The 23,291-nt window shown below is 31.9% G+C and overlaps 2 protein-coding genes across 4 annotated transcripts; both read right to left on the bottom strand.

Moving 5' to 3' along the window:
* Nucleotides 1-10,405: 10,405 nt before the first annotated feature.
* Nucleotides 10,406-16,752, bottom strand: LOC108204859 (protein FAR-RED IMPAIRED RESPONSE 1). Of its 3 annotated transcripts, none has more exons than XM_017374507.2 (8): nt 16,559-16,752; nt 12,062-14,194; nt 11,878-11,934; nt 11,475-11,555; nt 11,290-11,358; nt 11,142-11,210; nt 11,002-11,036; nt 10,406-10,911 (listed from the first exon to the last, which is right to left on the bottom strand). In XM_017374507.2, the coding sequence occupies exons 2-8, from the start codon at nt 14,123-14,125 to the stop codon at nt 10,896-10,898; spliced, it is 2,391 nt and encodes a 796-aa protein (XP_017229996.1). In that variant the 5' UTR covers nt 14,126-14,194; nt 16,559-16,752; the 3' UTR covers nt 10,406-10,895. The 3 variants fall into 3 exon arrangements, with proteins under 3 accessions (XP_017229996.1, XP_017229994.1, XP_017229995.1); XM_017374505.2 differs by having other exon boundaries at nt 11,002-11,046; nt 16,559-16,751; XM_017374506.2 differs by having other exon boundaries at nt 11,002-11,046; nt 12,062-14,175; nt 16,559-16,751.
* Nucleotides 16,753-17,915: 1,163 nt separating this feature from the next.
* Nucleotides 17,916-23,088, bottom strand: LOC108209887 (PLASTID TRANSCRIPTIONALLY ACTIVE protein 6, chloroplastic). The gene is made up of 7 exons (XM_017381088.2): nt 22,540-23,088; nt 19,846-19,914; nt 19,605-19,709; nt 19,013-19,132; nt 18,637-18,726; nt 18,313-18,548; nt 17,916-18,215 (listed from the first exon to the last, which is right to left on the bottom strand). The coding sequence occupies exons 1-6, from the start codon at nt 22,978-22,980 to the stop codon at nt 18,432-18,434; spliced, it is 942 nt and encodes a 313-aa protein (XP_017236577.1). The 5' UTR covers nt 22,981-23,088; the 3' UTR covers nt 17,916-18,215; nt 18,313-18,431.
* Between the last annotated feature and the right edge of the window lie 203 nt (nt 23,089-23,291).

Below are 23,291 nucleotides of genomic sequence, written 5' to 3'. Positions count from 1 at the left end.
TACACAACTGTATATGCAAAGTATACGAATGATATATATATGATTGGAAAAAATTTCGAAAAACTTAAGATGAAATAATTTTTGTTGAATAATTACACCACTATATATCTACCAAAATTAAGTTAAAATCTTCGCGACTTATGTATTAACATACTTATGTCATGACCTGCACCCATATTACATTATCCTCAGTAACATCCATCATATTCCCTCCGGGTGGCTAATCCAAGATTTAATAAGACTACTATTTATACTTTGAAGAATTACAAATGAAGAAAATACTTTAGGTTAACTTTATTCGAATTCATTACATATTAATATAAAAACAAATCAAATCTACTTATATATATTCTACTTATATATATATATATAATAGCCCAACACGTTCGTGTCAAGCCTCCATCCTGAGCAAATAAATTACCTAACTCCGAACCCGAGCCTAACTCCGAACCTAACTCCTCCTCATACATATAAAAAAAATATTATTCATGGGACTCGAACCCAAACCCTCTTCATTACAATTACACCACTCAAACCACTTGAGCTACAGAGACAATTAATTTTTTTACTCAAAAGCATTAAACTCATACATTAAAACTGTTGTATTTATATTCTTTTCAATATCTTATTTATTTGAGATAAGTTTTTGAGAAACATTTATTTGACATAAGTTATTATTTCAGGTAAGTCTCATATGTTTTTTACATGATAGATTAATATTCATAAATTAATTACTTATGTAATAAATTTAAATTTGAAAAAGAATTTGAACAATTGGGCTAGAGGCATGTTTCAGACTTCAAAAAATGGATATAATTCATATTTGATTAAAACTGGACGAATTCAAATCTAACTTAATACTTTAAACGAGTACCAATACAATATTAGAGAAATTTAAGTCATGAATGTGAGAAATAAGTACAAAAACTAAGATTTCAATGAGCATCTGAAAGGAAAAATTGATGGACTTTCAACATGGACTATGTCATATTATTTTTCTTTAATTATAAAAGGTGAATTATCAAGAGATTACAATATTTTGAAGAACATGAAATAAGATAACTTAAAGAATATTTTTATTTAGATTACTTTTTATTTTAAACTTATGAATTCAGAATTCGACGTGTAACCAAATCTTTTCAAAAAATAATTATAGATATAAGAATAGTGACAAAGACATCAAATTTGGTGTTAGAAAATATGTCTAAATGATGTGATTTTGGTATTTGATATATTATAACTTGTGATACAAAGGTGAATTTAGGGAAATTTTATGTTGTTAATCAAAAGTCAACCAAATAATAATAAAACGTGTTTACGAGACCTACTAAAAAGAATTGAGTTATAAATTTTACTTGCTTAAAATAAAATTACACAGAGAAATAAGTTATATAAATATTAAAGTCTTAAAACTATAATTTTAATATGTCATCCATCAATGTACAACATAAGAGTTAAATAAAATGATTCAAACTATAATTAAATTAATTAATCATTTACAAATTAAACTAATAAAATATAATTAATTCTAAAATGGATAATCCGACGCGATAAGGTGAAAACTAATATCTGATTAAACGGGATTAGAACAAGAATAGTTTTCCAGAATCCAGAATATCGAACACCTGATTTGATCTTTAACAATTGAACATGATATGCTACATTGCTCACCCCTAAGAAATAAGAGTATCATAATATTTAAAAATGTGAGTTTGCACAAAGCTAAAAAAGTAACTATACGACTAATTAAACTAAATATTTCTTATTTTCATGATTTTCATGGTGCCTAACTGACATCTACTCTATTTTTGCTATTTGAGATCTGGTTTATAACAATTACATTAAAAATCATTAAAAGTCTTAATCAACAAGCTCAGAAAACTAATGATAAAAAATTAATATTTTATAACAAGACAATCTTATAACACGCGGTATCAAAGTAATAATCATCTAATATTTTAAATTAACAAAAAAAAATATAAGACATTGAAGTACTATATAATTGATATGAAAATTAAAAGGATAAGCCACATCAAACGTGTAGGAATTTTTCGGGTACAATTATAAGGTTAGTAGTTCAATTGATGCTTTTATAATAAATTAAGGTAGGGTCTTTTACATACAATATATGTTTCAATTATTATTTATACAAAGTGTGTGCAATATATGCTAAACAATAATGTGTTGATGGTCTGTCCATCATATATCACTTAACTATTACACAAACGTACACTCAAAAAAAGAGAAATATATATAAAACAACGCGGACCACACATCTTCATCTATCATGATTTAGGATATCGTAATTCACATATCAAGAACAAGTTTTCATATTGGGATGAAATAATTTAATAATTTTCAACAATAAATTACAGATCTTTTTAATGAGGTATAATATATTTAAATTCTAAAAGTTTCAGTATCAATTTCAAATATAATTTTGAACATGTAGATAATATGGTAGTGGCCTTTATATCCTAACGAATTTGAATATAGAAAAATCAGTTCAAATGTTGTTTTTGATCCATAATTTTTTTTTAATATAGTACATATTATTACTATCAATGCTATTAGATGGCAAATGTTACATTTCATATTTACATATTCTGTTAAAAAATAAGACATAATAGTTATGCTCGGAATAATATGATGACACACGAATATTATTTAAAACCCAACAAAAACTAGAGTCCCGTGCCTCGCACGGGCTTTTATGCTAGTTACTATAATATATCAACATGTTTTTCTAGGGACTAAATTTTTTTAAGGGAGCTAAATTAATAGTTAATTTTGTTAAAAGTTAACTAAAAATTCGTTCGAAGAGTTAAATATTTCTCAATTATAATAATAAAAATAATTTTAACTATATTATAAAATAGGAAGATTCGAAATACAACTGACCAAATTTTCTAACATTTCAATTTTAATATATGTATACATGTATTAACATTATCAACCTTTTCAACTCGTAAGTTTCATACCACGTCGATCAACGATTAAATTACTGTACAACAACGATGTTCTCACAATAAAAAATACTATACAATGATGTAATCCGTTGATAATTTTGTCCCAACATTTCAACACACCTACATGGCCGCTTATAGTACTTTTCTTTTCCCTTTTCTTGACGAATAGTGAAGCTAACAATATATTGGCCGGTCCGACGCTCCAAACTTTACTAACTTCACGTGCAATTATCCTACGCCATTGATTTTTGCCTCTTTCGTTTGGTTCATAAATCTAAAAACCAATGCTTCGGGTAATCTATTTTATACCATTAATCACATGCAGTTAGAGATTATTCTAGTTTCTAACAACGATTCGATATGCTTAGCTCAATTTTAAAATTTGAACTAATATTTGATATAAAAAGAATGAATGTAATTTTACTAAATATTAATTGATTTCAAAAAATTCACTTCGGCTCAATCAAATAAAACAAGATAACAGAAATATACGAAGACTGAGAAGGGATCCGAGTGGACAACTTCCTAGTGTGATCTAAAAATTTAAATTTGGACGACTAACTGATCCAAATTTATGAACAACTCCAACGGTCTGACCCAAATTTTTATCCAAATTACTTTTTGTATATTATATTACATAAATTTTATATCAAACTATGTAATCTTAAATTTAATCATTATTAACTATTTATATTATACTTAATTAGCTAATTAAATTATTTTTTTAACATATGTAGAAGTATCTAAAGAATCCCAAAATGATATGAATAGTTACGGACAATATTTTGATTATCTCGGAGGAAAAAAAAAATAATCTGTTCGATTAAATCAACAGTTATATTTATTGTAATGTTTTCCACTCATTTTCCAACATTGTAATTTTATTTTATGTACATTTTATTTTATGCATGTAATGTACACTTTTTTTTTAATTTCAATGAGATTAACTTTCCTGTTATTGAAAGTTTTTCTTCAAAAAAAAAAATTAAATATTAATAATCACAAATTAATTTATAATCCGATAAACGAAAGATATAAAAATAACAAAATAATTATTTTATAATAAAGTAGGTGATACAAATTTGGATCTGTGCTCCAAATGTAAATTACTGTTTGGTTCACTGTTAGAGGAGAATTTGATATAATCTGTGATTTTTAGATCACTATCGGAATTGTCCATTAAAGTCCGGTCCCTGCTTTTTGTTAAGAAAAGAAAATAAACGGATATGAAGCGATACCCACCCCGGGCAAAAAAAAAAAAAACATTAAAGAACGGTCCCTGCCTTTGCTTAAGAAGAAAAATAAACGGATATGAAACGATATACATGAAAATCTATTTTCTCAATACGATCGTTCAAATTGAGATTGAGGGTGTGTACTATACAAAGTAACAGTTCGACAGAACCGACGACTTAAAATCTACCACCAAACGTGGGAACCCATACCCATTCCATGTTGAAAAGACATTGAGGTCGATCCATTACTCTGTGTTACAGTGCAACATTAATATCTGCCCTAATAATAGGTAACATGGATTTGTAATATCTTCTCATCATGTGCGATTGATGTAGTATTCGATTCCTATAAGCCCCTGGTTGGGAGAGGGAAGACCGAGGGTAAAAAAGGAAGAAGCATTTTTAAGAAGTTGTGAGAAAAGAATTAGAAATAGAAAATGATCATTTTTCTTTATTACTTTTACTTCTTTTTTAAATATTTTAGTAATTTATAATTATTGGTTTATTTCTTATTTTTACTCCATTTCTTTGCTGAAGTTATTTACAAATTATTTATAAAATAATTGTCGCACAGACCAATAAATAAGTAAATACTAGATTATACCTATATTTTCTCCAGCAATCTGACACTAGCTAGCAGGAGAATTTGGTCGCCAAAACATCGTCAAGACTCAAGTGTGGGCCGTGGGCGTGGTGTGGGTGTGCTCGATAAATATCTAAACCCACTTTGATGTACTGTCTGTGAAGTGTTCACCTTCCCCGTTTCCAGCAGGATAAGAGCGTAATATCAAATCACACATGGCAATTTGTTTTACTTTATACTCCCTCCGTCCCACCATCAAATGGGTTGGGCACGGAGGTTAAGGAATATGAATAAAGTAGTTAAAAAGAGGAAGAAAAGTGGGTAAAGTGGTGGGACCCATTAATTTTTAATGTATAAAAAGAAGATAGTGGAGTAAAAGTAGTGTGAAAAGGAAAGAAAAGTGGAGAAGTGGTGAGACCCATTGACTATTTTTGGTAAGTTTTGAAATGTAAAGAATTGGATGGGACATCCCAAAAAGGAAAGTGTAAAGAAATGGGTGGGACGGAGGGAGTATTTCATAAATAAATATGTATTTTTCCATAAAAATAAATTCACTTATTTATATATATATAAATAATGTTGAATATAATATTAAAACTATTATATAAATATGACATTTTTATAATAAACAATTCTCATTTTATAAAATGAGTCCATATAAAGGTGCATATGATATGGGGATGTTTGGCAATGCTTAAAATAAGCACTTTCAGACTTTTTTTGACACTTTAAGCTGCTTCTACTTTTTACGTAGTGTTTGCAAAGGAAGTAGAAGTGCTTCTTTTGAGTTTTTTAAGCCGAAAGCTGGAAGTTAGAAATGCTAGTTTTTTTTGAGCTTTTTTAGATATTTGTATTTTATTTGAAAATTTTAAAATTTCAATATGTAATAAACATTAATTATTAATAAAGTCTTTTTTATTTTAATAATTTGAATTTTTTATGAATTTATAAATTTAACCAAACACCCTATTACCTTATAAATAAAAGTTATCCAAACACTTTTAAAAACTAATAACTGAAGTTCACTTATCAATTATAATTCAATTTTTTGCTTTAAGTAATGAATAACTTATTTTAAGTTAAGCCAAACGACCCCATAATAACTCGTTTGTTATTCGATGATGAAATTTCGGATTACATGAAAAATATGTGCATATCATATCATAACTCCCTAGATATGTTGTGATGGGATCGTGGGTTTACCCAGTACGCACCTGAAGGTAGCGGCTGCGGGTTCCTACGTTAAAAAAAAACATATATTTTATGTCAATAGAATTGAGGGTATTTTTACAAAAGTCTTGATCTTTGGCCGATTATAAAGGTTTCTGGCAGTTGTATGTCAAATACTTTTTAATTGGTTGTTATTTTTTGGTCGTTGTATAAATATTTAGTTATCAGAATTATAATATACATTCAGCGATTTTTAATTAAAGATGAGATAATTTTACTCTTCCAACAATTAAAAATGCTAGACATATTAAAATTTTGTTACAATCTTGACTGCTGCATATTCATCCAACATCACGAAATGATACCTCAATTAAAAAATCTATGGCCTACGACTGCCAGGATCATGACCTTTTTTATAAACATTGCTGATTTAAATATATAATAAGTTTTCAATAGTATTTTATCATATACTAAAACTTAAACACCTATTCCATTCAACATAAATAAATATCGATAATAATTGCAGATTCAAATTAAAACTTACTCTCTCCGTTTCAAAAACCATGACACTTTGATTTTTTTACACATTTCAAAATGTTTTGACCAATCACCTAAAATCATCATTTTTAAAAAAAAAAATTATACTTTAAAATTCTGACTATATATTTTTACTTAAAAAAATAAAATTAAAAAAATAGTAAATATAAGTACGTGATCAAAAGAACTTATGCAAAAAATCAAAGCGTCATCAATTTTGAAACGGAGGAATTTGTACGTTGGAAGAGGTCAGGCGGCTACTTGTAATGATAGTTCCTTAGGTTTAAACTCCAGCTCATAACGTAGAATTAACTTCAAAACAGGTTGGGAATTTAGAGACAGAACAGCTTACCATAACTAACGACATTCTTTTATTAAAAAAATATTATTCACAAATTGTTAACGAACATTGAAGTTATAACTAACTGAGAAAGAGAGCTAAGCCCCTTGTTTGGCATGCAGTTCTTATGAAGTTATAAGTACATAACATGTAACCAAATTAGTTGATAAGTAGTCAGGTGCATGATAATGATTTTAAATCGAGCATCAAAATAACTAATAATAATATTTATATATTTTAATAATTAAAAATATAATTAGTTAATGAGTATTTCAGCCTTGCAATGGCTCCGTTTTCAGCTTTTATAAGCGCCAGAGGAGAAACGAACGTAGCCTGAAATATCATGACATCACAATTTCTGTTCAGGTATCATTACAATTCTACTCCTTTTATTTCAGCAGATTCTTTAAATTACTATTTATCATGTATTTTAAAACTTCTATAAAATATATTTTTATAATTATTAATATTTTTTTGAATAAAAGTTTGAGTTTGAACTTTTAGTAGAGAAAAATAAAATTAAAAAAACATTATGAAATTATATTTTATAAAAATCTCAAAATGCGTGAATCCATGAACAATCACATGGGACGGAGGGAGTATACATTTATATAACAAAACTACGTAGGTGAAATTATATAATACTCCCTCCGTCTGTTTTTAGTTGCCACGCTTGTAAAAAAAATAAATTATCCCTAAATAGTTGTCTTATTTTTATTCCAATGCATATATATACATATTTTTTCGTATTTACTCTTTGATTGTTAATTTTAGTGTTTGACTTTACGACAAATAGGAGTATATACACTTGTGGCTCAGCATTTAATGTAATAAACAAGAGTATGAATGAAACAACTTACAAAATTTAATTCTTCTTAATTTGTATGTTTTTTTTAAACGTGATAAGTAAAACCAGACGGAGGAAGTATTACGTACAGAAAATAATCGAATTAATATAAAGTACTATCACAAATTAAGGGTAGGAAAATAATCGAATTAATATAAAGTACTATCACAAATTAAGGGTAGGAAACGTAACGGTCTTTTCGACTAGTAACAATAAATATGATATATTTCAAAAAAAAAACAATAAATACGATATGTACAAGCACCTACAAATTGAGGGTTCAAAATGGACCACTCGCTAGCATTCACTAATAATCAATGTAATAAATTTATTACGTGGTCTGTACTTCATTACCCTTCACATAAATAAAAAAAAAACATGCGGTAGGATTTAGTTAGTGATGGGCGGTGGAATTGGGGCCGATTGCAACGGTGAGGGGATAGTTTGTTACGAATCACAGGAAATATATGAAGCCGTTGATATTTTCAACAAAATGAGTAACCAAGTAGACCATAAAAATGGATAGATAGAAAAGGTTTTTAATTTCTTCGGCTGGGGCTGACAATGTTTGGTGCGTGGGACTGACTGTTCCTCTTTATTTCTTCTCCCACGTGAAATGTATTATACAAACATGCATGGATATAGCTTTCTCATCATAGATTCTTGAAATATCTGTATGTAGGTGTTTGGTCGATAATATAAACGATATATTTTTATCAAAGGTGCAAATTGCTTGTATGTTTCGTAGAAAAAGGTTTTATAGTGAAACAGAGAAGTCGTAAATGTGATTTTGATTTTAATGAATTTTAATAAATTATATCTGATTTTGATTTTATGCGAACTTTAAATAAAATGAAGTAGAGTTGCTATAAATTTTTTAGAATTTAAGTACAATATTTTAAAATATAATGAATTTTAGTGTGATTTCAAGAAACTTAAAAATCTTATAAAATCTTTCATTTTATGAAATTAAAAATATTCACCTAAGATTCATAATTAAATATCTTTAGATTCTGATATATTTTTTAAAATCCAGACTAAATATATTTGAATTTTACAAATGATTTTTTTTTTTAAAATTTCAATTGAATACACCCGCGGAGTTTCTACCAAGTTTTCCCGATAATAAAGTTTCAAATTCTTTAATTCACCATTTTGTTTCCTTCATTAACTTTTCTTTTTATTTGTTTAATTATTTTTTTAGATTTAAATCATCAGAGCATCTGATTTCTTCTTTCTTTGATTCAGCGAAGTTCATTGGATTTGAGAATGGACCAAGTATGATTTTGTTTCACAAATCTAAGTTCTATTTAAAATTTCAACTTGGAAGTTGAGTTTTTTTTACGGAGAATGTATTTATTTCTCTCTTTGTGAGTGCCGATTTTGATCCAAGTGACCAAATTTTGTACGAAATTATATTTATAGCCGATAATTTAGACAGGCTCAGATTGTATTTATGACCGATTGCTCAAATATAGATTGTGACAAAACGGATACAGATAATTATATCATTTTCAACAAATACAGATGATTTAATATTTTTGTTTGTTTGACTCAATCATTTTTATAAATGCAATAAATTATTCATTATTGAAACTAATTCTTTTTTCCTTAAGAAAGAAGAAGAAGATTCAAGTTCTTAAATATAATACATTTATTTAAATGCGTACATATACACAAAGCAAACCTTCTAGCAATTACAATGACAATAGCGCGCCGGACTCGGCGGATACTGCACGCAGTAGCCTCCTAATCCTTTGCCACACCTTAAATTACACATAGCACTGCACCTCTGTTCTTGCGCAGACCCCGGTATGCAATTGCTTCCCACCGGATTATCAATGCAACATGTCAATGCTTCAACCGGATTCACCCCCATTTCGTAACCTACCAAACATCGAATATTAAAATAAACATCGACCTCTAAAATAAAAACTAAAATTATATAAATTTCGCGATAAAATCGAACCTGAATAAATTATCAGAACAACGACCAGGAAAGTGGCAATACTTGACTCGGCCATTCCTCTCTTCTTAGTTCTCAATGAAGAACTCGGCGAGATTAGCAGTGTTGAATTTTTATTATATATGCTCGAAATGTTTTACATTTGATTGGCGGGATTGTTACTGTCTAGACCTATTCATAGTTGCTGCGCAAAATTGTTAAGTTGCCTCATTTGTGTAGTCGAAAATTTCAAAGTGGCGAGTGTAAATTGATTTACTTCCCCGTTTAAGCAATGAAGCGAACATGTTTGGTACGCAGCCTAGATACATCAACTTTGCGTTTTAGAATTTAAATTAAAGAATAAGAGATGGATCAGAAAAATAAAATAAGAAGTTGTTTTTTCGTTTCATATTTTGGAAACAAAAATCTAAAGTATTTCTTCAACTTAATTAGTTTATGCTTGAGAATTGAAATTGTTTGCGTTTGTTCGTAGTCCGGGTTTCGATTTCGATTAATGATGGTTAATTTAATATTTCTTGTAAATTGGGAATCAGTTTCCAATTTTTTATGGCAGTCTCTTGATGAGTTAATAAAAAATAGCGATTTTAATATAATATGGATGGTGTATATCTATTTCTTTTACGGACGGATTTGTAATTACGGTAGGATTGGGTCAGTAGATATAGAAAAATATCTCACAAATAATACCTTAACAAATGACTTGTCTAGCAATTAGAACAGACCCCTGACAGGTATAATCAAAACTGTATCGAACTTGGTTAAACTAAAATTATTCTTCTATATGATTTGCAATTTGAGGTAGTTTTTTAAAGACATTTTTCTACAAACAAATACTAAAGGCACCTTCAAGTATCAACTCTTACTAAAACTTACCTATGAGAGTATCCATAAAGATGCAGCACCAAGCATAGCTCAATATTTGTTTTTTCTCGGACCACAAGGTAAAATCTCTATAATACACTAGATTTTCATAATTATATTACACAATGGAATATCAATTTTTCACCTGTAATCATATAGGTAACTGTGATGCATGTCATTATATCTCAAGGGTTGTTCAACCCCTGGTTGTGAATGTGCAAGTGGAAGAATAAGACTTCCTCGCGGAATTCCACTGTTTGCCTCCAGCTGTACGTGTAAGGAAGTCATAGGATATGGTTTTGGTAAAAGCAGCAAATCCAGGAGATACTTCTATCTCACCACACATTCACACATGTCTACTGGTGTTTCCATGCAACTGGGTAGATCTCAAATTTGGATCATCCTGCAATTTGGATCAAGTGCAAAGTATTAAAGTATATGAATCAAGTCTTACCAGTTGGCCAAAAACATAACATGACTCTTACAGACTGACCTGCAATCCGAAACTGAAATTCGATGGTCTAAATTCTAAAGGCCCCTACAATAATGGAAGTTATTATTGCAATAGATTATATATACCGAAGACTGTCTACAGTGCATACAGTATAACAATAAAAAGAAAAAATGTTATACCAATCCATGCAAGCTGGGTTGAGTCCCAAAGAAACCATCATGGTTCGATGCTAATGAATTTAGTTGTCCCTAGATAAAGATTCAAATATGAATTCAGAAACATATAACATTAATCATCAAGCTCAGGAGTCAGGACTCACTAACTTACCAGTCCTTGCATACTCTGTGGGTTTACATAGTAACCATCTTGTGGTGGCTCCATCAAGTTCAATTGTATCTGCAACCATTTTAATTAAAATCACTAATGTTTTGCATTCACCAGTAAATTTGGTCCAATAAAAAATGTTCAAAAAAGCACTAAATCTAGTAAACTGGGAAAACCATAGAACAAACCATTCCATGGACGTTCTGATGAGACCCGTAATAACCGTTAAGAGCCATTCCCTCCGAATTCAGATTGTCATTCAAATTGTCCTACGAACATAAAATTTAATGAATGTAAAACTACAGATATGAATCTTGGAAGAAAATAGAAGTACCAAAGAAAGCTACGCTCATTCTTTCAACAAGATCAGTGCCATGTACATAAAACTAATTTTAGATGTTTCCCTGTATAAAAAAAAAAATTGACTGTTTCTTTCAAAAAAAAAAGTGACTGTTAAAAACTAAACAATCTCAGCTTAGAAAAATAAATCACCCATTACAATCAAGTGACCAAACAGTACTTTTGATAGTAACAATATGCTTGCAAGAGAAGTCCTGCTAAAAGGATAGCAGGGATTGTAGTAAAACTTACTATTTGCTGCAAGCTATCTTCAGCCTCAACAGGCATGGATTCAGGCGGTGCTTGTACCTGGAATATATGTAAACATTGGAAATCAATATATATAATTTGTCATAATATTTTAAGAGGGAGGGGAAAGCAGGTAGTTGACCGCGAAAAGTAACAAATTGCAATCCAAACATGCATATTCACTAACCTTCCTTTTCTTGCCCATGTTCTTTCTTTTCTTGAGTCCTTCACTTGCAAATATTGCCTGTTGCTCTTCTTCCCCATCGCGAAGGCCTTGAGTAGTGCTGCTGGACTCTGCGGCACCTTTATTATTGACATTCACACAAGTCTTGAGAGCTTCTACTATTGCACGAAATGCAATATTGTAACTCTTTTCGGATAAGGAACCTTCTTCTGCCAATTCAATGGCATATTTACATAGACCATTATACAACTGCACCCTACTTTGCTTCCTTTCTGCTCCTTCTATTATTGATTGACAGTTCTTTGCATCTTTTGTCCACCTTTTTAAAATGTACTGAGATGGGATGCTTGAAAGACCGCAAATTTGAAGAACAATCATAGAATGCCTGCATAGATAACCTTTGTACTGAAATAAAAGGCATGAACAGGATACTTCCGACTTTGCTGCATCAAACATCACTGTAAAACTTTTACTCTTTTCACAGTCATCGACAATGAATGTCATGCTTGTAGCACATTCACTTTCTTTTTTGGGATGACATCCAACTACGCCCAAGACCTCAACCTGGAACTTTTTGAATATTGAGTGTGTATATACTGTTGACATCTGTTTTTCCCAAGGTGAAGGAGATTTCAGCGCAGGCTGTTTATGCCAAGTATCAAAGTCAGATATTGCTTCCTCTTCGTACCTGTTTTGCAGGATCGTCCCATATTGTCTAACAAACTCTTTCAAGGTGATTTTCTTGTGAATATATTTGTCGAAGTAAGAGTTTACGCTTTCAGACCGTTGAAGTGTTGACATTCCGGCAAGAAAAGTATCTTTCATAAAGGTAGGCACCCACCTTTTACGATCTTCATACAACGAATGAATCCAGTCATTCTCTTGAAGTTCAAATCTGCTGATCATTTTCCACCACTTCATATCAAATTGTTCATCTGTTAATGACTTAAAAATACACTTGCTGAATTTCTCCATAAAGTTCTCATGCCGCTTGATTACATCATCAAGAATATCAGGAATCCTTTCCAATACATGCCATAAAGAAAAGCAATGACGAGATGTTGGAAAAACTTCTTTTATGGCAGCAGCCAGAGATTTTTCTTGATCAGTGATTATTACGTTGGGAGCTGTCCCACTCATTGCTCTAAGCCAGGTCTTCATTAACCAGACATATGTCGCTTTAGACTCATCAGCAAGCAGTGCACAGCCAAGTAACATAGGTTGAAAATGATGGTTCACTCCTACAAACGGAGCAAACGGCATTTTGTCATTATTTTTCATATATTTAGTGTCAAAAGACACAACATCACTGAAATTTCCATAATCTCTTCTACTTTTCGCATCAACCCATAGCAAGTTTCTTAGCTGCTGATTTTCATTCAAGTCAACTGCATAGAAAAAATATGGATTTTCTTTCTGAATATGCACAAAGTATTCCAACATTAGTTGGGCATCACCTACTTCCAAAGCCAAACAACGCCCCTTCTCACTCTGGAAATTCAAGTCAGTTCTTAGGATATCATCTTTACGATCCCCTCCTGTTTGTTTGGACATCTGAACATACATTTTTCTTGTTCTTTCACTAACTGCGTGAAGAATATCCATGTTACTCTTTTCAGCTAATTTAACATTCCTGTGAACTCTAAAATGATATGCTAGTGCCGGTAGAAGTTCATGGTTATGCTTCTTTACAAATTCGTGAATGTACCATTTCCCATCTCGTTTTCTTTTCACATGCATGCTGGCTTTGCAGTCCGTCTTCTTTACGCAAGGTCGTCTACTGCCACCACTATCAGACTCTGGGGTGAGCCCATATCTGGAGCATGCAAATTTAGCATCAATAAATTCTTTCGACTTCTTTGAGCGACGACTATTTTTAATGGAGGTTGTAAACCCCATAGACTTGGCATATTCTTGATAAAAGGAATATGCTGCCTCATGCGATTCAAATTCAATGCCATCACGTGGCTCAAGATCAGCATCACCTTCGATCCCTAGACTATCAGTCCTAGGATAATGAACAATTTCTCCATCCCTACCACACACTTCATCTACAACATCAACCATTTGTCTACTCAATTATTTGTCAACAATGTGGCAGAGTATCAAGCACATTTCTGCAATAAAATTAATTTCCTGCAGGGTAAAGTATCTATAATGTATCTGAAACAAAGATAATATGAAATTTCATATACGTACAAAGTAGATAATAACTAAAACTAGAGAAATCTCTATTAATTGAGAAATATAAGAAACTGCATTATGTTATAATGGGTGTCAATCCCAAGCATCAGCGAACAGAAAGACCAACAGCAAGCCACCAACATTTGTTAGCATGTAGTTCTGATGTCAGTGTCAATCAGCAAAACTTAGTGGTTAGATTACAACAAGAAAATTACTATGAAGTTCAGAACAGTGCGATGAAGTCATAATGTGATCTTCCATCCTTATTACTTTAACCAGAAAAAATCACAATATATTCTTGCGAAGTTTGAACTTGTACTGCATATTTATCAGTTTTTTAATACTCTAGTTTATATTGATATATATATATATATATATATATATATATATATATATATATATCTCTAATAATTGATAAGAGCTGCTCAACGAGGTCTCGAAACATATCATAACAAATTAAAATGTAGTCCATGTCTTGACATTATACTTAAATATTTGATCCAGATCATCTGCTTCTTAAAGGAGATACCCATATATAAAGCATTTCATATCATTGCAAGAACCAGCAAAGCAATGTAGAATAAGCAAAGACAGGAGTATACAACCAGATATGGGTTTAGCAAAATTGTTAATTTTTGCGCTTTGTCCCAATGACTGCACAAGACTCTAAATTTTAAATCTCATTCGTGTGTCTAATTACTGTACTACAGTAATAATGTTATTACTGTTATTGTTGAAACTCTCACTCTCACTCTGGCTCTAGTAGCATTATGTTATTGTTACTGTTACTACTATTACTATTACTAATGTCGTCGTCATTATTAACAAGAACTAATCTCTTTGTCTCTTAAATATAAGTATACCAAGGTTATGATCATGTATTGCAACCAAGAATGCGTAGTAAAAGGCTTTAAAGGAGATATTGCACTAACAGTCATGTAAACTACGCATGCCTATACGGACTATTGATTTTCTTTTCTATTCACCTTCATATATTCATTTTCACCCACAATCAAGTCTAATGCTTCAGCAAATTGACCTAAAACATAAATTGGGTGGTTTGTACAATGTCATAAACCATCAAAAAAGTATCAAAGACTTTGAATATCACGATGCGAATTTTTATAACAAGTTAAAAAAATGTCTAAAAAGTAAACAAAATGATAAAAATCATCAAATTCATCCCTCGCTGCGTCCAAATGTATCAAGTGAGTCACAAATTGCAACAGTTACTGAATTAGTGAATTTAGTCACTAATTTAAAATTCTGTACCACAGAGACCATTTGTCAATGACCAAGTTGATACAGATTTCAAATTAGCGACCAAGTTGAGTGGCTTTTGCAGCGAGTGAATCACTTGATATATTTGGACCTAACAAGTAATGACTTTGATAGAAGTCACCAGTCACCCCATAATTGATTGACTAACATTAAACAATCTTGGTAAAACCTGTCTAGCAATGTTAAAGTTGCTCAGGAAGTAAGTGCATGTAATGCTCTTCAATTAAATCGCTATAATTAAAGTGTCCATCCTCAATTATATTCGAATCCGCGTCCTCCTAGAAGATATTAAGCTTAGAGCTAGTAGAAAATTGCTTCAGCCCTATGAACATTATAGTGATGAATGCATCTAACCAAATCAGTTCCTTATAGAACCGGTCCCATAGCTTAAGATAAGTAAGGTAAAAACATAGAACGTTGGTTATCCTATCATTGATGCCTCGCTTGAAAGTTCATCCTAAATTATTACTCCAATGGATTTTAGTATTTTACCGCAATAACAAAATCTTCCCTTGTAGAGGCCAATTGAAATTATGAAGGGGGGATATAAGATTCCCTATATCTTCCTCAAATTCAATACAATAAAATCACAAACAAAAAAAAGGGAGACCGGATAGGAAAGTAAGCCTCTTAAGTAATATATTCCACGACTCGGAAAATAAAATGTGAAACGAAAAAAATACCACAATACTAGTTTTATAAATTCAAAAGCACCACCCCCTGGCCCGAAACATACAGCTTGTGTAATCCTTACTTAATATTACTGAATCCAGCTAAATAACGAAGGCAAGTGAATCCATTTTATGGAAGATCGCGTGTATAAAATCTTAAAACATGATTTGAAGTATTTTATGTAAGATTTCTAACAAAAATGCAGCTATCTTCAAATTAGCACATGAAATTCACATTGTTATGGTTTGTGTAAACTAACATTTTCAGTTGGCCTCAGTGTGTGTGGTGTGTGACTGTGTGTGTGTACGCACGCATATATACAAACAAAGCAGATATACAATAATTTGAGAAACTGAGGCTTACAAATCGACTGAAGAAGCTGAAAATAGACAATTGATCAGCTAATTGGCTTCTTTTGCGCCAGAATTTATTGTGCGTGTGTGTGTTTGCAAGCTTGAAAAATCCCTAATTTGAAGTCGATGACAGATAGATGTACTGTTATTTAAGTCTATGTAACTGATGTGGTACAATTGGTAATTGCGTTGTATATACAGGAGTCATCGGTTCAGAAGAAACGAAAACATTTTTTAAAGGCCTGTTTGGTTGAAACAGTAAATTCTTCAATGAGTATTAAAAAAAAAAGCCGTTGGTAAATAAGAGCAAGTCCAATAAATTACTTAAACGAACTCCTAGACTATTTTTAGGTAATGTCTAAAAAAAATGCACTCCAACTCTGTCTTAGTGATTACCCAAATCACTAGCACAATTTCAAATCTCCTAACCATTACCTATTTATAAGTAACCCCTACCCATTACCTATTTAATATTTATGAATAAAATAATCAATCTCTCTTCTTCTTTCTTTGACTTTTCCCTCCTTTTCCCCTTCTCTCTCTCAAATTTATCATTAAAATAATCTTAAGAGAACAAATACAAGGATTGCTATTCGAGTTGACACTAAAAGTAGATTATCTAAATCACTAAGACACACTAGGATCCATTATACTATATTATATATAAGTAATGAGATAGGTAACCTATTGGACTTGCTCTAAGTAATTACCAAAATAAGGATTTGTTAATTATTAAAATAACCTATTGGACTTGCTCTAAGTAATTACCAAAATAAGGATTTGTTAATTATTAAAATATTATTTTTTTTTTAAAAGACGTGGTTCATATTCATTATTTAAAAAAACAAGTATTTATTTTCAAGAAAAAGTAGGCATATATTTATATATTTTTTTAGAAATAAGGATTTATTTCTAGAAAAAAGATAAACTAGACGCAAATGTTTTACCGAGGTTAAGAAATATGTATAAAATAGTAAAAAAGTGAAAGAAAAGTATATAAAAGGAGAGATACTCGATAAAAATAGTGTGAAAAGAGAAGGAAAATGGAAAAACGGTGAGACTCATTAACTATTTTAGAAAAATTTTGTAATATAAAGAAATGGGTGGGATGTCAAAAAATGAAAACCGTAAAAAATCCAATGGGACGGGGGAAGCATCTTTTAGTAACTAAAAGTATTTGAAGTATTAAATATATATCCTAAATGAAAAGTGATAGTATAAAAGTTATTTGTAAAATAAACTCAAAACAAATTTAAGATTCAGTCTTTCAGATGCATTTTCATTCCTTGATGATTGCCAGAAACAAGATATGAGAAAGGATGTTGAGAAAAGAGAGTGAAATTAATGTTTAAAAAAGAGATGAGAAGTTGTGAAAACATATCGGATTTTTAAGCATAATTTAAAATCCTGATTCTATACCACCATTTGCCAATACAAATAATAAAACACTACTGCAGTACATAAATTCATCATCCATCAAGATCAAGGAACCCTAGAACTTCAACCTGATCTTGAAAATCATCTATGTCAATCAGATTCAAGAATAATCAGAAAATAACCGGATGTAATTAACCACCAAGCAAGAACTTTATGTAAACCAGTTCCATCCACGGGCTAAATACAATTCCGGATCACTGAACTCCAGCCGCTTTGGGGCCTTGCATAGCCTGAAAAGAAACAATAATATATTATATAAGCATGATATGCGCCAAATTGTAAATGCATATACACTATTGAACTATATAACCAAGAGAGAAGCCATACCTTGTATCCAAGTTCTAATATTTGCTGGTTTACCCTGTAACATTAACGTTCTATTAACCTGTCTAAGCCTGTTCACTTCCGTGTCTAATCTCCAAAAGTTTAAACTATGATAGATTTGACTAGAACCAATTTGACACGCTAAAGTCCCGTAGCTTTCTAAGGTGTCGTTCCATATCCTGTCTACTTTTGTCCCACTCTTCCTTTTCAATCACAGTGGTCGGATCATCTCTTTCGCTCTGTATAGTAAATGTCAGAAACTTATTAGACTGTGCACTCAAGTAACTCATACAGTATGTAACAAGTATTTTTGAGTAAACAACTCACAGAAGGAATAATTTTGAAAGTGTTCCCGTTATCCCGAATAACAAGCAAGTCCTCCTTTCTATCTCTGTCTCTACCTTCTGGAACTGTAACCTGTTTCAAAAACAAAAAAATTAAACCCTGTTTAACAGAGAGGTAATTACTACGACAGAGTACATTACTTAACAATATTTAACAAAGTGAGTATTACAAAAATTGGCTACTGACATGACTATGCCAGACTGTATAAGTTCACCGTGATATTGATTGCATTTAAAATGTCAAAGGTAGTATAAACAGAGGTAGTATGGTCCTTCAAGTATCAACATATAACAATTTCATAAAAGAAAATGGAACAAACCAAGATATAAGAAGAACTGATTACACTACCACTTCTTACCAGAACTCTGGCTCTGGTAATTGACTTTGTCTTTGAATCAAGAACATAAATTTCCTCGAAATCCAGGACAAACTCTGGGTCCCCAAGCCGTCTATTCCTAAAATGTTTAGTCAAGAACACCTGCAATAGAAATCACTCATTATATTGCTTGAATCATGGAGCAATATATTATAATATCACTTTTTATGTCATTTCTATCACTTTTTATGTCATTTCTATTTATCAGAGGTCTAAAATTCTAAATTACAGAATTGATTCTTTCAGAAAAATCTACAAAATATCCCCTCCAAACTATTAACTTTGCCCGGCCACACGAAAAACTTGCCAAGCTTCCCTTTCATGTTTAAAACAAGTGATGCTAGGAAAATTGCAGGTAGTTTCGAATATCATCTCTAAAAAGAACTGAGGAGCCTAAGCAAAACTTAAGGAAGGAATGAGTATACAAGCGATGAGCAGGTGTTGAAAGTTGGTCCTCCAAAAAATTATCTTAGATTCTTAAATCAAGACCTACTAAGTTTCATCAAATCATGATATCTATGAAAAAATAAAGTACAAGATATTTTCAAAAAGAGAACACACATTTCATGTGTACCTTTGAAACCTCCCTCTCTGATTTATACATAGGATCTCTGGGCGCGTCAATGGGTGGCTCAGTGACATTATAGCATCCATAATCACTCATTGCACATCGGATATACTGTTATGCAAGGAAATGCAGAATGATAAGCACGGAGTCATAACCACTTTAAGGGTAAACAAAAAGCATATTAAGCAGGTACTTGACATATATGACATTTTTGCCAATCTATAGAGTAAAAACATTATTTTAGTACCTTCTGTGGCATAGGTGCCAAGATCCTTGGAATTGCATATATATCCGTATCTGGGGGAGTAACATACATCTAAACATGACAAAGGAAAGCATCATCAATCATGCATAATAGCTTAATATTAGTTAATATACATCAGTGTAATGTGATGAGTCCAGTGTTATTAAGTGATTGAAGAAACGTAAATCGATAAAGATACATAACATCTCTACTAATTACTAAAGCAGAATGGAAGATCATTGACCTGTTTCTTTAACACTTTTCTTGGTGCAGGGAAAGTATAATAATTTCATTCTTAATTTTGCAACTTTTATCATGAGGGTTAAAGTTTCTACATCAGGACAACAGAAAATGGGAATATTAAGTTCTTCAGGGGTTGATTGTTGAACTACCTAGATTTAGTTCCAAAGCATACATACTGTTACATAATCAACACTAATAAGAATCAGGAGTGGATTGTTTAATAGTGTTCTCAGTGCTGAAATATGTCGATGAATATCTAAGCCTGTTCCAGGCTTCTGATCCCTTCTGGGTTTTTGCATCTGACTTTTGTCCTGTAGGACTGCTACTTGCACTCTGAAGGTCTTGTGAGTCAAAGTTTTATACATCATTTTGATGTAATTTCTTGACAAAAGGCGCTTTTAGCCAGTAATGAGCCGACTAGCCTAGGAAGTAAATGACAGGGTGTTGGCCCCAAATAACCAAATTTGGGGTGGTAATGCCCCAAATAACAAAATACCCGGTAAAAGGCCCTCACTGACAATTAGAGACGCTCCTGGTGTAGCGTTTAAGTATTTTTTTTAAAAAAAAAGAAGAGGAAGACGCTACTTAAAGTAACGTTTATGTTTAGTGAATATGGTGGAAGTGGGCTGGGCCACGCTACATCTAATAGCGTCTAGCCTTGTTCTATTTTTCAATTAAAACAAAACGCTAGTTACACAAGCGTTTCATTGTATGTATCAAACAAAAGCGTTAGCCTGTCAGTTAAAAACTAAAACGCTAATTGCTGTAGCGTTTATTGTGAAAATTGTTTGTTTTTGATTTCGTTACTCAAAACACCAAATTTGAATTTTGTTTACCAATTTTGTATTTTTTTTTTCAATTACTTAAAAACAAAATACCAAATTTTTTTTGATGAAAATTTAAATTAAAGCCTCGCATCAATTTAATTTAATTTAATTTAAAAGTACGAATTTATCATTCTACAACCGAAATCTAAACCCTAAATGTTAACGATTGTAAATTAATTTATTCCGCCGGTTTCTCGGCTTTAGGGCCTTCGGCCCTGCAGCCTCGCATTAATTAGGGTTTAGGCTCGAGGGAGTAGGGCCTACCGGCCCTACACCCTCAATCCAAAACCCTAACCATCGGCCAATTTAATATACAGTACGAATTAATCATTCTGCAACCCAAACCTAAACCCTAAATGTTAACGATTGTAAATTAATTTATTCGCCGGTTTCTCGGCTTTAGGGCCTTTGGCCCTGCAGCCTCGCATTAATTAGGGTTTAGACTCGAGTAAGTAGCGCCTACCGGCCCTACACCCTCAATCCTAAACCCTAACCGTTGGCCAATTTAATATACAGTACGAATTAATCATTCCGCAACCCAAACCTAAACCCTAAATGTTAACGATTGTGTTAATTTACTTATTAAACCGGTTTCTCGGCTTTAGGGCCGAACACCCTAAAGCCTCGAATTAATTAGGGTTTAGGCTCGACCCTCAATCCTAAACCCTGACCGTCAGTCAATTTAATTTAAATTATAAATTAATCATCCTAAAACCCAAATATAAACCCTAAATATTAACGATTGTTAATTTATTATATAAATAAGTGGGATAGGGGCTAACTTGGAAACTGAAATTCTCATACTTTGCCAACATTTCTCTATAGTTTTATAAAAACTTAAACAAAGGCTAGGTTGTTTATCATATAGAAATAGGAACAACACTTGCGTAAACCTCATCTCATCTAAAGCTGGTAAACGCTACACGCAGTAGCGTTTGCCTTTGAGTATATAAAACGCTACTTGACAAACGTCTTTGCATATCACTTGGGGCCATTTTTACAAAATCTGTTATTCAGGGCATTAAACTCCAAAATTAGGTTATTTGGGCCCTTTTTTCGGTGGATCTGTATTTGGTTTGATATTGAAGTTAACAATTGATTGCAGTATACTGACAAATTAGGTCAATTGGGTACTCAGCTCTCAGATTCTGCTCTAGTGATTAAGCTTTAAAGGCAGGCAAACAGATAAACTTCTAAACAGCAACCGTATTGCCAATTTAAAGATATATCCACACCTACTCAATTGACAACCTTTTAACAGCCGAAAGCATCAGTGTGTAGTTTATACAGACAACAGGTATATCTAATTTTTACCTAATATCACTGCTAGTTGATAAATAGTTCTGGTATGCATTCATTAGCATACACATAAAACTATCAATAACTCTCAGCAATCAGCTCCAGACTCGAATTAACTAGTTATATATTGAATTAAACTTCACTTGAGCTCAAACACAATAATCTTAACTCAAACAAAGCTGGATTAACTAAACATGTACGGCAAAAATTAACTCCAAACACATTATAGTTCTAATTATTAATATCAAAATCGAACTCAGCTAAATTAACGTAAATCGGATAACTAACAAAAAATGTATATATTATGAAACAAAGAATCAAAACAAACCTCTCTAAAATCATAAACATCGTTATCGAGATCAGGAGGCTTGCGGATGAAAAAATCGCAATCCATCAAACAAATCTTATGAAACTCGTCCTCATTAATCCTATAATCAACAATCATTTCCGAGTTCCAGCCTTGCGTCGACACGAAGCTCTTACTATCACTCATCGCAATCTCATCGCCGTTCAGAATCGGCTCGTACTCGACGTCGTAGTCCTTCTTGTTGTCCACTTCCTCTACCTCGTCATCGTCCATGTCGTAGTCGTCTCCGCCGCCGTCGTCTCCGTCGTCGGCGAAGATTCGGGATGGGTTGCGGTGGGGTTTAGTGTAGGGTTTTAGGGAGGGTTTTAGAGAGAGAGAGGGGAAGTGGAGGAGAGAGAGAGTGGGAGGGAGTTTGGGGAGGAGTGGAGGGGGTGGTGTGAGGTGGAAGAAGGTGGCGTTCATGGCGGAGTTAGAGGGGAGCTGCCGGAATGTGTTTGGATAATTGTATTTTATGATTTTGAAATGGGGACAGAGAGTTGGGTTTTGTTCATATTTCTCAGAAGAGTTATCGATGAAAAAAACGACCATCTTTGCTGATTTTTGCACTTCCACCCCTCTAACTTTAATTTTGCTAAATAATATAATAATTTTATTTGAAAGTCAAAATTTTATCAAATAAAATGGTGGGATATACTGAGATGTTTTTTTTTTGAAATTTAAAATATTCACATATTAATATAAATATGAAAATGGAAAGGTCAATTTAAATTTTA

This window comes from Daucus carota, chromosome 1 (genome assembly GCF_001625215.2).
Source record: "Daucus carota subsp. sativus chromosome 1, DH1 v3.0, whole genome shotgun sequence".
Lineage (NCBI taxonomy): Eukaryota > Viridiplantae > Streptophyta > Magnoliopsida > Apiales > Apiaceae > Daucus > Daucus carota.
The sequence above is the reverse complement of the archived record's forward strand: the minus strand, read 5'-3'. Positions and strand labels throughout refer to the sequence as shown.